A 17,947-nucleotide genomic window follows, 5' to 3' on the forward strand; every position below is an offset into this window, starting at 1 on the left:
ACCGCAGCGAGTTACAAGTGGGTCCAAATAAAAACACAGTGTTGTAATCGTTATTGTCATTACTCTATAACTTGCGTGCATTAAAGCAAACCGGCCCACATTGCCAAGCAGCCCACTGGGAAAATTCTCGGTGCTCCAGATGACCAGTTCGCTACTGCGTCTGCGTAACCTCTATATGTAGAAAAAAATCTCACCGGCCCACCTAAAAAATGGCCTGGCCCCTCTGGCATTTGCCAGAATTGCCAGATGGTCAATCTGCCCATGTTCTTCAGACAGCGACGGTAGGCCACTTCTCATTTCGGCCGTGTGGTGCGCGTGCCTGCTCACGGTGTGAAGCGCGTCCACGCTTATTCTCCGAGATGTATCTGACTGCCTTTTGTGCAGTGGATTTTTTTTGGACGACCTAGTTAAGGCGGGAGGGTTCCCCAGCTTAGGCGGGCTGCCCGAACTGCAAAGTGCTGTGGGAAACCCTGAATAACGAATAAGATCTTTGGATTTATGGTTTCTGTGATTTCATGCTGGATAGCCCCACCCAAAAAAAGTTCATTAAGAGCGATTTATGGGTCCACGTAGGACCTACGTTGTAGCTAGGCTGTAGGCTGTGCATAGCTCAGTGTAGCCTGACGTACACCTCGTTGGGACAGCATGTTCGTTCTACGTGGACTGCAAGTGCTATGATTGGTCCCGTTAGAACCTCTGGTCAAAAATATATTTTACAATAACTAGTTTTAAAAATCATTCGAAATTAAATGCATTAAGTTTGTACCAGGGCTTTAAACCAGAATTTTTTCCCAATTGGTTTGTTCCAAACAGAAACAGTATTTTAACATTTCCGGTTTTCTGTTCAACCCTAAAATTGACGTTCCTGAACCGGTTAGAACAAAAGATAAAGTTCCCGAACCGGTTAATAACATTCCATGTCAGCTGGGACATACAAAAAAGTAGGCTGATCATTAGGACATTAAACCTAAATTATTAGTCTACATAATTTTCCTTAAGTCTCTATCTTGTCATCAAACATTAAAAAAGGCTACATTATGTAAGCAGCATAACGGTAATTCTGAAATTCCTACATTTGTTGAGTGCACTTAAACACGCGCACACACATAGACGGAGGATGAATTCCAAACGCCGCTTCAGGAAGAAGATGCAGCATAAACAGTCACTCCACATAAAGTGAAAATTACATTGTTTTTCAGTGCTTTATTCACCAAATGTATTTTTATGGACTGTAGTATGAGACACAGTAGCGCAACTCTTTCTCAAGTTTATACATCAAGAGTTCTGATCTTTGAAGGGCGGAGTTGGACCGGACACATTGTTTAAAATCACAAATTTGCAAGCCTTTGAAACATGTGCAAATGATCAACTTTTACCCTATTTAAATTTGCGTATTAATCCGTATTAATCTAGTCAAAGAACGAAAAAATAATGGTATTAACCAGTTGCCATTATTTTAAATAAACGTTTCTGTTCCGGAACATATATTTTTCGAAAGTTTCTGGTTTCGTTTCTGTTCCTTGCAAAACATCAAAAGTTTCTGGTTTTCGTTCCGTAAACCGGTTCAAAGCCTTGGTTTGTACTAATAAAGCATCAGATCACAGAAGAGGTAATATTGAGAGTGCATGAGAGATCTGTGCTCTTTGGATACTCTGTCTGACCTTAGTGGTCCCAGGAGTGCAGACCCCACGTCACTACAGTCTTTTCCTGCAGCTACTGGAACCACAGACCGGAAACGGCTGCACAACAAAAATTTATGCTAGCAAAAAGATCAATGGTCATTAATGTTAACTACCCAGTGTGTTTTTTTTCTCTTTATAATAAGACTTTTTCACATGTGAACAGAAACTATAAAAATTCTTTCTGTTTGTGTGTTTATGTAATTTTATTTTTGCATACCAAGGCAATTCATAGTTTAGTTTAGCTTACCTTTCACATTTAGCCCTACTTTAAATTTTAGTTTTTCAAGGAATCAAAAATAATATTTCTTTCTCCATCTCCATCTATTCTTTTTTGTGTAATCTCCTTTAAACCGCATCAGTCACAAAACACAGGCTGTTGAGCATCCCCTATCAATGTGATGTCACATTGATTACACCCCACCCATGACCGCTCACAGACTCCGCTATATGAGCGCGTAATTCGACCTTCTGCCAGAGACGCATGTTTTGATGTGGTCCAAAGCACATGTGTACGTGCTCAACCCCTTACTTTGCATACAGGGACGGGTACAGAAGCTTTCTTTGCACTTAAAGAAACAAAAACAGCGGGTTTTTCATTGCAGCCACAAATGGCATGTTCAACATCGTATAATTAAAGATCTGTGGTGTATTTTGATCTGAAACTTTACAGACACATTCTGGGGATACCAGAGACTATTTTATATTGCTGAAAACACCTAGGTTAGCAGCCCTTTAAAATAATATAGAATAATATAATTATTGACGTAATTAAAAGGATAGTTTGCCATAATTACCCTATAGTTCACCAACCCTCAAGCCATCTGAGTTACATATGCCTATAATTTTTCACATGAACACATTTTTAGATATTTTTGAAAATGCTCTTCCAATCTTTATATTGGATGAATCAAGCCCAAAGAATGTGCATCTATCCTTCAAAAAAGTTATCCACCGGCTCCAGGGGATAAATAACGGCCTTTCGATGTTAATTGATGTGATTTTGAACTAGAAATATCCATATTTAAACTTTACTAAAGAAAATAACTAGCTTCTGGGTAACGTGTACAAAGTAGTGAAAAAACAAAACAAAAAGTCTACTTGTGAATATTGCTGCTATACACTCTAAAATGTCTGGGTTGTTTTAACCCATGCTGGGTAAATATTGGATCGAGCACATGTTGGGTTAAAAATTATCCAATATTGGGTTGTTCTTAAGCAAACATGGCCTATAATAACCCAACAATTTTATATTTTGGGTTAGTATCCAATATTTACCCAGCATGGGTTAAAAACAACCCAGTGTATGTTCATCAAATACTTTTGTGTAAATTCCGCATTAAAGGATTAGTCCATTTTCTTAAAAGAAAAATCCAGATAATTTACTCACCACCATGTCATCCAAAATGTTGATGTCTTTCTTTGTTCAGTCAAGAAGAAATTATGTTTTTTGAGGAAAACAATGCAGGATTTTTCTAATTTTAATGGACTTTAATAGAGCCCAACATTTAATACTTAACTCAACACTTCACAGTTTTTTTCAACGGAGTTTCAAAGGACTATAAACAATCCCAAACGATGCATAAGGGTCTTATCTAGCGAAACGATTGTCATTTTTGACAAGAAAAATAAAAAATATGTACTTTTAAACCACAACTTTTCGTCTAGGTCTGGTCTAGGTCACGTGTTACATATATAAAACACACATTTGCGGACCATTATAAACAAAAAACTCCCACAAAGACATTAATTAGTATCAGTTGACATACAACAACGTAGGAACGGTCCTCTTTCAAGACGCTTGTAAACACTGGGGCGGAGTTTCGCGTTCGTCTTCTGTGACCTCTTGACGTCATGACGTATTGCGTGGGGTCAGCTGGCGCATCACGACCGGATCTACATGACGAGAAGTTGTGCTTTAAAAGTGTATATTTGTTATTTTTATTGTCAAAAATGACAATCGTTTTGCTAGATAAGACCCTTATGCATCGTTTGGGATTGTTTATAGTCCTTTGAAACTCCGTTGAAAAAAACAAAGTGTTGAGTTGAGTATTAAATGTTGGGCTCTATTAAAGTCCATTAAAATTAGAAAAATACTGCAATGTTTTCCTCAAAAAACATAATTTCTTCTCGACTGAACAAAGAAAGACATCAACATTTTGGATGACATGGTGGTGAGTAAATTATCTGGATTTTTCTTTTAAGAAAATGGACTAATCCTTTAAGCAAACATGGCCTATAATAACCCAACAATTTTATATTTTGGGTTAGTATCCAATACCAACCCAGTGTATGTTCATCAAATACTTTTGTGTAAATTTCGCATTGACACACAATTCAGAAATACAGTTTTTAGGCAGAATCCATTAAGTGTCTGTTCAATATGCCAAAAATAAGCTCTTATTAACGTTTTCTGTTTTGTCTGTAGCTGTAAAATGTGGTTTCTATTCAAAATGTCATCCATCTGTTTTGTTTTACTGATCTACATAAAAGCAGTAAATATCAGTTGTTACATGGACAATTTCTCTGTCTATCTATGTTTGTAGGAACCTGCTGTATGTAAACCCACAGAGTCTGAACTTTGCTAATCGTCAAGGCTCTGCTCGAAACATCACAGTCAAAGTACAGTTCATGAATGGGGAAGATCCCAGCAACGCAATGCCTGTAAGTATTACTGGGAACCCACATCAGTTTCTCACATACCAAGGGTCTTTAAATTGTCTAAAAGCGTTTGAATACCTACAACTCTTTCCTTATTTCTCTTTTAGGTAATCTTTGGAAAGTCCAGCTGTTCAGAGTATGCTAAGGAGGCATACACTGCTGTAGTCTATCATAATCGGTAAGTTTATAACTGGTAACTGAGCTTAATGACAAAAATTGAGGCTCATTGAGTTATTAGCTCATTGAGTAACAGATTTAGCTGTGATTGACTGTTAAACAACAGTTTGTAAAGTTTTTTTGTTTTTGTTGCATAAAATATGAATTATTGACATTAATGTTTGTGATGCTTTTAAGTGAAATCTTTAATTCTGTTTCTTCAGATCGCCAGATTTCCATGATGAAGTTAAAATCAAGCTACCAGCCTCACTTACTGACCACCATCACATTCTCTTCACCTTCTACCATGTCAGCTGTCAACAGAAACAGAATACTCCACTGGAGACGCCTGTTGGATACACGGTACACGCAGTACTCTAAATACCACATTTTATACACCGATACTGTGCCAGAGTGTGGATACATTTAAGTTTATGAAGTGGCTTTTTTGTCCTTGCTGTGCTGGAATGCAAGTTGAAGTTGGACTTGAACTGGCGACACACACCAGTTGGAAATTGGAGTTAGAAGGACAGGAAGAAAATGAAAGACTGGTCAATTTTTAAGTTTAAAAGTTGCCATACAGCACCACAAAAAGTTTGTCTTGTTGGTTGCAGATAAATAAAATATGGTCCAATATTTTGCAGAAAAAGTTTATTAATTTACATTGACACAAATGAAGCACAGATTTTTACGAATGGCATTTTAGGTATTTAGGAGCCATGACTAGGCCTTAGATATATTAGGACATTTAATTATTTTCTACAAAAAAAGAAACATACAAAAACATCACTGGTGTGCATCTTTTTTTTGGGGGGGGGGGCTTTTTAGCCTTTATTTAGACAGTATAGTGGAGCGTAGACAGAAAAGTTTTGGGTGGAGTTTGGCAAAGGACCTCAGATTTTCACAATTTTTTTACACATCATTCAGCCATGTACATTTAATCCAAAAATGTACCTTTAAACATTTATTTTGCTCATGTCTTTTTCTTTCTCAGTGGATTCCTATGCTGCAGAATGGACGCTTGAGAACAGGTCATTTCTGCCTGCCAGTGTCTCTGGAGAAGCCACCTCAATCATACTCTGTTCTCTCTCCTGATGTGAGTTTCGATAGTCAGTATTAAAGGCGGATTCCACGATGTTTGAAAAACGCTTTGGAAGAGGAGACGGGCCGACTACCAAAACACACTTATAGCCAATCAAATCAAATCAAATGCCGGGTTGCGTATGTGTGGGGCGGGTCTATCAACATAAGGTCCAGATTCTATTGGGGTAGGGGCGTGTTTGTTTAGGTGATTTCAAATATCAACATTGGCTTTCAAACATCATGGACTCCGCCTTTAATGAACTCTTTCCCTGCCATTAAAGAGTTAACTCTGCAATTAAGAGAAAATGCTCCAATGCCAATGATGAGTTTTTCCGGCACTCCACATTTCCGCTATTTTCCACTAAGTGGCGCTCTTACCCAACTTATAAAACCGAGAGCAACCCTTTAGCTCAAACAGTAAGACCTCCGTGTATGTTTGAGATTTGATATATTGTATGTTTATTTAGAGAAGAACATTTTCTGGAAGGCGGTAAACTTTTGTTAAAAAAAAAATGTTGGCGCTGGCAAGCAACTTAAAAAAAAACGCTGACGGAGAAAGAGTTAATGTATTTTAAGTGTTAGACAAGCTTCTGTATTGGTTTTAATATATGGTATCTGTTAGTAATTATTAGTAAAGACAACAAAAGGGCATTAACTCTTTCCCCGCAAGTGACGAGTTATATCCAATAAAAGTTTGTAACAAAATGCAATTATCTCAGCTTTTTGTTAAAAAATGTGTATTTTTGAAGAAACCTTCCCATATATGAGAAGTAATTTAAAAGAGAACAAATGAAAATAGGATGAAACTTTTTTTGTTTGAAAGCAGATGGTCTGTTCATTCATTTGAAATATTGTATGTTTATATTTAAAAAAAAGAAGATTTTCTGGAAGGCATTAGTGTTGGGCGATATGCCCCATTTTGAGATCATCCTATCGCCAATACATGATAGTATGGGGGGCGGGGCAGTAGTTTAGTCATTTATGTATTTGTTCATTTTTTACTAATTTATGTCACTTGATTGGTGGACAAAAAAGAACAAGAGCAACACTGTCATGACCGCAACCTTCATAAAACTGATGCCATTAATCCGAGTGCGTCATTAAAGCACAGGCGCTAAAAAATTTCCTGCGTGCCAGGGAGTGGGAACAACACACTCGCTGGTTTTAACCCTCTGCATGCTAACAACCTCTTTAGTGCAAGAAAAAGTCTGAGATTCGCGCGAATTACAAGCTCAGGTGCTAGAAGGAGTCAATGCCGCGCGCATTCGGTCCGACAAGAGTCCAACACGTGCGCATTAAGTCCAGGTGCGTGCGAGAAGGAATCTGTGCGTGTTACAAGCTCTCACGCGCAAAGTGATTCCCACAAACATTCTCTTGCAAGGAAGAGCATGCGATGCACATGTTAATGTGAAACTATGATGATGATAATAATAATAACCATCGCCAACTATCGTCATGAAAATATGTCTGATGATCGTTAATATACGATAATATCGTCTATCGGCACAACCCTAGAAGGGATTAAACTTTTATGAAAATCATAAAAAATGCTGGCGCTGGCTTTTTTTATGCTGAAGGGGAAAGAGAAGTTAAAAGAAATGTTATCTTTATTGACAGTGTTGCTTGTTAATGCAATTAAAAAATGTGGTGTGTCATACTTGAAAGAATTAGTCGTTTCTGTAGTCTGCACTAGCAACTTCACAGTTGGTTTAATTCCCAAGGATCAGAAACAAATTTTTACTTCAGCTAATTTTATTGGTGAACACTTTGGTATGTTTTTAAGGTTCCTCTTCCTGGCATGAAATGGGTGGATAACCACAGAGGAGTCTTTAATGTTGATGTAGCAGCTGCGTCCACCATCCACACACAGGTGTGTTGTTTTCTCCAAGCATTTAGTGTTCTTAAATATGTTCCTACTCTAAACGCTGTCCTATTCTCTCCTCAGGACCAGTATTTAGATAAGTTCTTTGCTTTGGTGCATGCTCTGGATGAGCACATGTTCCCAGTAAGGATAGGAGATATGCGCATCATGGAGAATAATTTGGAGACTGAGCTCAAGTCCAGCATTGCAGCTTTGAATTCCTCTCAGCTGGAGCCTGTGGTCCGGTTCCTTCACCTACTGCTGGACAAACTGGTGCTGCTGATGGTGCGGCCACCTGTTATAGCCGGCCAGATAGGTACAAGCCCTCCTGAATGCAAACAAACTCAAGTTACCTTCATACCAGCATCATTGTAGGATATGCAGTGTTGTGACACATAGGGTTTTTTTTAGAATATCAGTTGCGCCAGTATGGTAATGTTTAAAAGAGGACATACACTCACCTAAAGGATTATTAGGAACACCATACTAATACTGTGTTTGACCGCTTTCACCTTCAGAACTGCCTTAATTCTATGTGGCCTTGATTCAAGGTGCTGAAAGCATTCTTCAGAAATGTTGGCCCATATTGATAGGATAGCATCTTGCAGTTGATGGAGATTTGTGGGATGCACATCCAGGGCACGAAGCTCCCATTCCACCACATCCCAAAGATGCTCTATTGGGTTGAGATTGGTGACTGTGGGGGCCATTTTAGTACAGTGAACTCATTGTCATGTTCAAGAAACCAATTTTGAAAGATTCGAGCTTTGTGACATGCTGCATTATCCTGCTGGAAGTAGCCATCAGAGGATGGGTACATGGTGGTCATAAAGGGATTGACATGGTCAGAAACAAAGCTCAGGTAGGCCGTGGCATTTAAACGATGCCCAATTGGCACTAAGGGGCCTAAAGTGTGCCAACAAACATTCCCCACATCATTACACAACCACCACCAGCCTGCACAGTGGTAACACGGCATGTTGGATCCATGTTCCCATTCTGTTTAGGCCAAATTCTGACTCTACCATCTGAATGTCTCAACAGAAATTAAGACTCATCAGACCAGGCAACATTTTCCCAGTCTTTAACTGTCCAATTTTGGTGAGCTCGTGCAAATTGTAGCCTCTTTTGTAGGGGTCTTCTGCTGTTGTAGCCCATCCGTCTCAAGGTTGTGTGTGTTGTGGCTTCACAAATCCTTTACTGCATACCTCGGTTGTAACGAGTGGTTATTTCAGTCAAAGTTGCTCTTCTATCAGCTTGAATCAGTCGGCTCATTCTCCTCTGACCTCTAGCATCAACAAGGCATTTTCGCCCACAGGACTGCCGCATACTGGATTTTTTTCACACCATTCTTTGTAAACCCTAGAAATGGTTGTGCGTGAAAATCCCAGTAACTGAGCAGATTGTGAAATATTCAGACCTGCCCGTCTGGCACCAACAACGCCACGCTCAAAATTGCTTAAATCACCTTTCATTCCCATTCTGGCATTCAATTTGAAGTTCAGGAGATTGTCTTGACCAGGGCCACACCCCTAAATGCATTGAAGCAACTACCATGGGATTGGTTGATTAGATAATTGCATTATAGAGAAATTGAACAGGTGTTCCTAATAATCCTTTAGGTGAGTGTATGAGACTTTTTTTAAGATATTAAATAAATCTTTTGGTGTCCCCAGAGTGCATATGTGAATATTTAGCTCAAAATACCCCACAGATAATTTATTATAGCATTTTAAAATTGCCACTTTGTAGGTGTGAGCAAGAATGTGCCGATTTGGGGTGTGTCCTTTAAAATGCAAATGAGCTTGTTGAGTTTGTTGATATTTTAACTAAATTTTGCTGTCAACTTTTTTCCTCTTTCTCTCTCTGCACTTAATGGCAGTGCCATGTTTGCATAGTGGGGTGGTATTATTATAATAAGATCCCCTTTTGACATCACACGGGGAGACACATTTCAATGACCTATTTTTTTCACATGCTTGTGATAGAAGGTTTTCATGATATGTCCCCTTTAAAGTTGTCCTCACTGCTCTTTCCCATCCAACTAAAATGTTGAAGCTTCAGCATACAAGCAAAATAACAAAAGTCACTTGTGTGAAGTTTGTGTGAACCCCAAATTTGCTCGATGGGGTTGAGGTCCGAACTTTGAGGGAGTCAGTACTGAAAGGACCTAAATCTTTTTATGATGGCTCTAGTCTATGGTTTATAGCGCATATTGATGACTTTGTAGATACGAATGATATTAGAATAGTGTGTTTCTGTGCCTAAAGTGAACACGGAGATGATCAAAGTCAATTTTTTAGTAGCACGTCGTCAAGGTGCAATAAAAAGCCTAGTGTCATTAAAATAATTAATTTTAGAATTTTTCATGTAATCAAAAAAAAACAAAAAACAAGTTTAGGTATTGTATATCCAAGGCTTAGTTTTTAATCTTGTCATTTACAGCATAAATCCCAAATGACATCTTTTTGTCATTTTTATGGTCATGACTACTTTACGCTCTCAAAATTTGATTACAAGACTTTAGCTGGCGTTTCACAGGCGGGGTCACATATTTTATCCTACCTTAAATTACTCTCTAATATTTTATTAATTTGTCCATAAATTTATTACCGCATATATCAGATCTTAGATCGCTGAGTCTGGGTGTTTATTGATGACCTTTATTTGACTAATTGATCTTGTAGTGAATCTTGGCCAGGCCTCTTTTGAAGTGATGGCATCCATAGTGAATCGTCTGCATAAGTACTTGGACACCAGTCAAGATATGCATGGACGAAACAGCCTCCTCTCCTCATACATCCACTATGTCTTCCGTCTGCCTAATGTGGATCCCAACTCCCCCTCTCCAGGTGAGGTTAAAGGTTGATTTTTGTTTAATTTTGTATTGTGTTTGGTACACATTTAACATTCGGCTCTAAAGCTGTAGCCTTGAAATAATTCTTAGTGGAGAACTATGCAGCCATATATTTTTTTGATGTTTTAGTAAAATGGTTTTGTTTAATAGGCCCTGGAGGATTGGGCGGCTCTGTGCATTATGCAACAATGGCCCGTTCTGTCGTTAGACCCGCAAGCCTTAACCTCAATCGCTCTCGTAGCCTTAGCAACAGTAACCCAGACATCTCTGGCACCCCCACCTCCCCAGATGATGAAGTGCGCTCCATCATCGGCAGTAAGGTAGGTAGATGCATTTCAGCAAGGCTCTAACATCGGTCTCTGAGGGTAGATCCAAACTTCTGTAAACATAGATTTAATAATTTCACACAGAAGTAAGTTGATTGTAGCCATAGACTGTACTACAAAAGATATGGACGTAGTATTCGTGACGTCACCCATAGGTTTGTGAAGAGCTTTTTTGAAGCCAATAATTGGCGGATCCTGCTGTGGTTATCTTGGTCATGGGTCTCCGCGCATCACTCGCAGAAACCGAAAATGGGTAAAGAGGTGAGATGTGGGTAAAGCTCACGTGGCTGGTTGCTGAAACCATGCCCACCTTTTTGACTGTAGTGATAGCAGTGGCAGTTCACCTGTCACTCAAGTGGCCACGCCCCTAATTTTGCAGAACTTTAAGGTTTAATATCATGTAAACAGATGAGTTGCAAAAAAATTCAACCGCCTCACAGTTGTCATGAAGGGCAAAATTAGATATATAGACCAAAATGACTTTTTGTACAAGGCTGTAAACATATTATTTTCTGCTGTAAGTTTAAGCATTTTAACATGGAGGTCTATGGGAATTGACTACCTTTTGGAGTCAGCCTCTTTTTGGAGTCACTTCCATTTTGGCTTCATCAGAGAGATCAGAAGGTTGCCCCTCAGTTATTGCTTATTTAAATGTTTACACTTTTTTCAGGTAGTAATTTAGAATGTTATAAAATTTAATTTATTTTTTTACACTACAGATTATATTATTAGTATAGCAATTTAAGTGGGTCATCCATAATCAGGATTGAATGTACTTATGACTAATGGAAATGTTTATCATACAGTTTATCTTAAAGGTTTTTTAAGAGATCAGCCCCTCCGTCAATGTTTTTGTTTTAGATGTTAATTGTCTATGTGCTGACTTTCTTTCAGCTGTTGCAGTGAATCCAATTCACATGCTTACACAATCACTCAGTGCTGTCAAACTAAAGGAGATCGCACACTGGCCGCGCAGCGCCGCATCGCGTCGCGCCTAGTAGAACTCGGAGGAATTGTAAACTGGAAGTGCACATTAAATAGTGCGAGCTTCGTCAGATAGCGTCTACTTCAAAATGTAAAATATACGTAAGCAGCCAATGTTAATCATTAATGATGTGGGACAAATATGATGTTATTTAATGTTAAACTATGTGAGTGGCGCTGTGTGGCGCGACAGGGATTTGAACAACTTCCTGAGTCACAGCTGGGCGGCGCGGATAGGTGCCACCTGGCGGCACCGGTGTGCGTATACTCATAGAAAACAATGTGTTCAATTTTTTTAGAACGGCGCGGCGGGTGTGCGATCCCCTTAAGCCTTTGATCTGCTATAACCAATTAAACGTATTGCTTGATACTCTAACCTGTTTCTGCTCAATGATAAGAATGTATTAACTTGCTCCCTTGCTTTATTGACCTGTAACCTTTGACCTTTCACTGTTTCCTGGCTTGCTTGCTTCTGTCCGTGACCCTTTTGATGCCACCCTCGGCTTGCAGGGCTTAGATCGCTCCAACTCCTGGGTGCATACCATGGGGTGCAAAAGCGCCCCGTGGGGGACCAGCCCTGGCTCAACATCTGATGCTAAGCAGGTCATTCCAAATATCCCAAACCCCTGAATTTAATTTAAAGCAAGTTCCCCACTTCACCACTATCGGTCCCACTCAATACCACTTAAACCACAATGTCCATTCATTTCATTTCATTTCATTGCATTGCCTTCTCCTTTTAAAAATTAATGAGATACAGTAACTGTGCCAAAGTCTTAGGCCACCATGTTACCATTAGATTAGTTGTTTTTGCAATTGTATAGAGATCATATATAATTATTTTTATACTCTTAATTAGAATGCAACCAGAAAATACAGGACATTTAAAAATTGCAGGAGCTCTTAATGAAATTAAATCCTAATTTCTAATTCTAATCAAATGACTTCAGGACTCCTCAAAAAAGCTTGAGATGGGTGTAATGCCAAGGGAGGTCACACTAAATACAGATTAATCCCCTAATCCCTGAAGAAGACCGTTAGTTACTTCTGGAATTTTTTTTGTTTTTAATTTTGTGTACATATTACCAGTATTTTCTGTTTTTTATCTTAATAAAAAAATAAAAAATATGGGTTTGCAAATAAAATCTTTGCTTAAACAACAAAGCTGGTGGTGGTGGCCTAAGACTTTGCACAGTACTGTACATTCTCAATTAAAACAAAGGTAAAGATCATTTCTTTAACCATATTTATAATTCATAATCAGTCATTTTTCGAAACCTTATCATCTCCTTTATTCAGTCTAAACTGCATTGCATGGACATAACTAACCAACTACCATTTTCCCTCTGCTTGGCATGTTAAGATATGCTGCATGTACATGTATGAATGTGTGTAAGAGTGTATTGTTTGTCTTGTGAAACTGTACGTTTGGTTTTTTTGGCATCTGGTTAAGGCTAATAATTATTTTTCTCATTATTCAGTGCCTGTAAAAGTCAAATTCATTAAAGCATACATACAGTACATACTTAATGTTATTTTAATTTATTTATTATAACTTATTTTGTTAACACTTTACTGTAAGGTTGTATTTGTTAACAATAGTAAGTGCATTTGTTAACATTGAGCAATATAGTTTTTCAGCATTTTTTAAATTCTTTGTTAATGTTAGTACAAGCCAATACATTTTGCATTAAAGGTGCAATGTGTGACTTTTAGAGCATCTAGGGCTGAGACAGTGAATTTCAACCAATGGCTCAGTCCATAGCTCAACACTCATTTTCGAAACACATAGTGAAGCTACGGTAGCTGCCACTGGACAAACACGTCATTGTCTAAAGCCCGGGATACACTGTGCAATAATTGGCTGTCCCAGACGAAAGATTGCCATCGTGAAACTATCGTCGCGATTTCTGTGATTGTGGCTCTCCATCGGTGGTCCTATGTCGTACAGTGAGAGAGGTTCAAAGACGGCCGTTTTCCCGGTCTTGCGTCCAAAGATAGCCTACGATAGTTTTCTGGCAGTGTCAGAATTCGGCATGATCACCGCACAGTGTGTTTGCTGCTACGACCTGCGCGCCGGTATTTGTTTACCACGAGCGCATGCTGGTGACGTTGCGCAATGTGTGACGCAGCCGCCGAAGCTCCCGTGTCATCATCGTACAGTCTACATGCCTCTCGTACCCGAGTTTAAACGATACATGTCGCACAGTGTGATTGAAACATGATGCCCAAAATGGCGACTTCCATGTAAGGGACTCACAGTGTATGTAGATATAAACGGCTCATACTAAGGTAATAAAAAAGATAATTAAATTTAATTTTGTATGGTCTTTATACATAATATAGTTATCTATATTATATTGCATTTCTGTTAAAGGTGGAGTCCACGATGTTTGAAAGCCAATGTTGATATTTGAAATCACCTAAACAAACCCGCCCCTACCCCAATAGAATCTGGACCTTCTGATGATAGACCCGCCCCACACATACACAACCCGGCAAGGAAGTCGGTTAGTAGACACGCTTCTTACTGCTGATTGGCTATAAGTGTGTATTGGTAGTCGGCCCGTCTTTTTTTCCAAAGTGTTTTTCAAACTTCGTGGACTCCGCCTTTAAGAGTTCCTTTTAAAATCCTCACATGATTGCACCTTTAACCAATGTTAAAATGTATGATTTTAAATTGTTAATTGTTTAAATTGTTAGTTCTTGTTAGAGAATATATTAACATACTGCATTGTTAACAAATACAAACTTTTGTAGTGTTAGCCATATTTTATATTATTTCACAGCTTGCCAAACATAATATTTTTTATCTCCTCTCTCTCTCTCTCTATTGAAAAAAACTGTATCGTACCATACATGTATCACAAAATATACGTATGTATTTTTTATGGTAAAATTTCAAATTAAACTATGTATTCGCTTATTTTATTCAATGTAATTGTAATTTTACAATTTCTTCTATGCCAATCTGAAGTCCAGTGTCTTATTGTGTGTGTGTGTTTTGTGTGTGTGAGTGTAGATATAAGTAGAGATTGACACCCCATAGCCCTGTCTCCACACTAATCTATTTTCACCCTTCCATTCATCCCCACCCGTAGGCCATGGAGCGCAGTGGCAATCGCATGTCATCGCACACTGAGAGCACCAGTTTCTTGCAAACATTAACAGGACGCTTGCCAACCAAAAAGGTAGAGACCGACACACGGAAGGCAGGAGCCCGACCCCTCCTTGCCTCAAATGCACTTGTCTGTTTGTGAATGTCAGGATGTTGTTTTTCATTGCTGTGGTTGTCTTGTTCTTATGGGTGGGAGTTCTCTTTGCTGTCCATGGCACCTGAATATTGAATGTACCCTGTTGGTTCAAATGTGCTTGTGCTCTTTATCTATATGTCACTGTAGAATAATAAATCCTCCCCACTCTTGCAGCAACACAGTGGACCTTATATCAAAGGACCCTTTCTTACCCTATAGTAGTCCTAAGACAGATGGACCTATATGAAGTGTATCTGTTTTAAATATTGATCGGTCCTCTGATGTTTCCCTTCTGTTCCTCAGCTCTTCCATGAGGAGCTTGCCCTGCAATGGGTGGTGAGCAGTGGATGCGTCAGGGAAGGAGCTCTCCAACAGGCCTGGTTCTTTTTTGAGCTTATGGTAGGAGCTTTCTCTGTGATACTCAAAAGTGTAGTAGCTTTGAGGTTCTGAGATGATGTACCAAAGTCTTAATTTCCTTCCATCTTCAGGTTAAAAGCATCATCCATCACTTATACTTCACTGACCGTCTGGAGTCTCCAAGGAAGCACCGATTCCCTGAGCGCTTCATGGATGACATTACTGCTCTGGTTAGCACCATTGCAGGTGACATTGTGTCACGCTTCCAGAAGGTGAGAAGAAAAGCAAATACACCGCATGCAATGACACATTGGGAATTATACAGTTGATTGGTTTATATATAAAACTAAAAATGGTCATTAAAGTCTGTGTAAAGTCCGATATTAATTGTGTTCTCAGTTTGTAACACCACAGAAAATTGTGTTGTTTACCACCCAGCCAAAATTGAAAGACGGAAAAGGTCTAGTTATCAAAATCTTGGAAAAATAAGCAGGATTCTCTGCTCTCAAATGCTAGGGGATGTGTCCACTGTCTGCACTGAAACCACGCCCACTCGTGGGAAAGCTGCCATCTCTCACAACTTTCAAATACCGCTACAATCTGAAGGGATGCTCGCGATTGTGTTAGGGGCGGGGCCATGCTCAGTGGCTCCGGTGCATCATAAAGCCACCATTTTACCCCGCCCAAATAATCCTGAAATCAGAAATGAGGGAAAACTATTTAAACGTGTAACTCCACAATTCATTACTACATAGTTCACAGACTTCGTAACATGTTACAGCAATACATTTCTAACATTTATAATGTGTTTAGAAACAATTTTCTGTCTTTAAATGGGACATACTTGACTTTTTCCATGTTTAAGTGCTATAATTGGGTCCTCAGTGCTTTTATCAACCTAGAAAATGTGAATAAGATCAACCCAGTAACTTAGTTTTGGTAAACCATTCTCCACAAGCATGTGAAAAAATAGGTCATTGAAATTTGGCTCCCCTGGTGATGTCAGAAAGGCATAATACCGCCCCTTAATCTGCACTATCCAACCACAGCACTGCCATTTAGTGCAGAGATCAACTCATTTGCATGTTAAAGGATACACCCAAAATGGCACATTTTTGCACACACCTACAAAGTGACAATTTTAACATGTTAAAATAAATTATCTATATACTATTTTGAGCTAAAACTTCACATATGTACTCTGGGGACACCAAAGATTTATTTGACACCTTAAAAATGTCCTCTTTAAATAGTTTAGTGTGCATTTGAGATTTTTCAGAATACTTAATTTGATTTTACCATCTGTTCAGGATCTTGAGTTGGTGGAAAGGCTTAACACAAGCTTGGCTTTCTTCCTCAATGACCTCTTGTCAGTTATGGATAGAGGATTTGTCTTTACTCTCATCAAAACCTACTGGAAACAGGTATTGTTCAGCTTAAGCTAAAACATATCCTTATGGCACTCATTGGCTTTTAGGCATGTCAAACCTTGGGGTATGTTCTGATTTCTCATGTTTTACTCAGGTGTCCACCAAGCTCTATGCACTACAGAACCCCACTCTGGAGTCTCTGAGGTTGGACTTCCTGAGAATCATCTGCAGCCATGAACACTATGTCACCCTAAACCTGCCCTTCAGTCTACTAACACCCCCAGCATCCCCTTCACCTTCTGTGTCATCTGCTACATCTCAGGTATAAACGCAAATTGAGACACGACACGGTAGCAATGATAAATTAGACCACCACACCAATTGTTTAAAGGTACACTTATGGTGCTTTTCCATCAAATAGTACCCCACGGTTTGGTTTAGGTCAGGTCGGGTCAGCTCACCTCACTTTGGCCTGGTTATCTTTTCCATCGAGTTTAGTAACACTTCGCAGTGGGAGGGATTATAGGCTTGTCGTTATATTAGCGCTGCCTGCTGCTGTATCAAACAAGTGTGAGTGTTGTTGGAATGCTAAACATCCCCATACATTCATTTATTTCTCAGTCCACCACAAAATCAAAATTGATTGCACATTGTGTTTATCACTACCTCTGTATCCCATGACAGTTTATGTACAAACACCAATGGCGTCATCAGTCGATGCGCTCTGCTGAGCCTCATTTAAGTTGCATATACACATACAATGGCAGGTGCGTTGCGAATGTGCCGCTACAAACTGCAAGTCTGGAATAAACTGGTATGGTGTTCCTGGTTCTCAACCTGTGAATGTTTTTGATCGCTACAAGGGAGTTTGGGAACTTATAGCAGAGCACAGATGACAACATGTTTGCTCGAGACAGCACAAGCTAGCTCTAAGGTAAAGCTCATCTTAACATTATAGCGATGACGCTGGTAGTGACGATTCTCTCAGACCAATCAGTGATCTACAGTGTTTTCGCGTCAAGTTTGGTATCAGGTCAGATCGCTTGGAACCCCAACCGAGGTGGTATGAAAAAAAGTATCGGGTACTACATACTGCACCCAATGGAAAAGCTCCCAAAAGTAAGCTAAACTAAACCAAACCGTGGGGTACTATGCAATGGAAAAGCGCCATTGGAGGTTTACATGAACGTTTTGCTCATTAAACATTTCTATTTCTCAAAAAAAGTGTTTGAAACAATGTATAGTCACTCGAGATAAAGACTTCAGTAATCTCAGTAGTCTAATAAAAGTTTAATTTTACATGAAAATTTACCACATAGGGGCAGACATGTTGGGGTCACATGACCAGCTGAATACTAC

At 39.1% G+C, this 17,947-nt stretch overlaps 1 protein-coding gene across 22 annotated transcripts in view; it reads left to right on the forward strand.

Annotated features, from left to right (window-relative positions):
* Positions 1–17,947, forward strand: part of dock7 (dedicator of cytokinesis 7) — a 61,613-nt gene that overhangs the window by 19,843 nt on the left and 23,823 nt on the right. For 14 of the 22 annotated variants that reach the window (XM_073870235.1, XM_073870236.1, XM_073870229.1 and 11 more), the window contains exons 15-28: positions 4,226–4,343; positions 4,448–4,518; positions 4,721–4,859; positions 5,491–5,592; positions 7,363–7,449; positions 7,525–7,756; positions 10,128–10,292; positions 10,448–10,617; positions 12,118–12,210; positions 14,709–14,798; positions 15,165–15,260; positions 15,350–15,490; positions 16,529–16,642; positions 16,743–16,910. In XM_073870235.1, coding sequence (XP_073726336.1) covers positions 4,226–4,343; positions 4,448–4,518; positions 4,721–4,859; positions 5,491–5,592; positions 7,363–7,449; positions 7,525–7,756; positions 10,128–10,292; positions 10,448–10,617; positions 12,118–12,210; positions 14,709–14,798; positions 15,165–15,260; positions 15,350–15,490; positions 16,529–16,642; positions 16,743–16,910 — 1,786 coding nt within the window. The remainder of the gene's footprint in view (positions 1–4,225; positions 4,344–4,447; positions 4,519–4,720; positions 4,860–5,490; positions 5,593–7,362; positions 7,450–7,524; positions 7,757–10,127; positions 10,293–10,447; positions 10,618–12,117; positions 12,211–14,708; positions 14,799–15,164; positions 15,261–15,349; positions 15,491–16,528; positions 16,643–16,742; positions 16,911–17,947) is intronic. The other 8 variants (XM_073870242.1, XM_073870243.1, XM_073870244.1 and 5 more) reach the window with 2 other exon arrangements.

The sequence above is a fragment of the Misgurnus anguillicaudatus genome, chromosome 8, assembly GCF_027580225.2.
Source record: "Misgurnus anguillicaudatus chromosome 8, ASM2758022v2, whole genome shotgun sequence".
Lineage (NCBI taxonomy): Eukaryota > Metazoa > Chordata > Actinopteri > Cypriniformes > Cobitidae > Misgurnus > Misgurnus anguillicaudatus.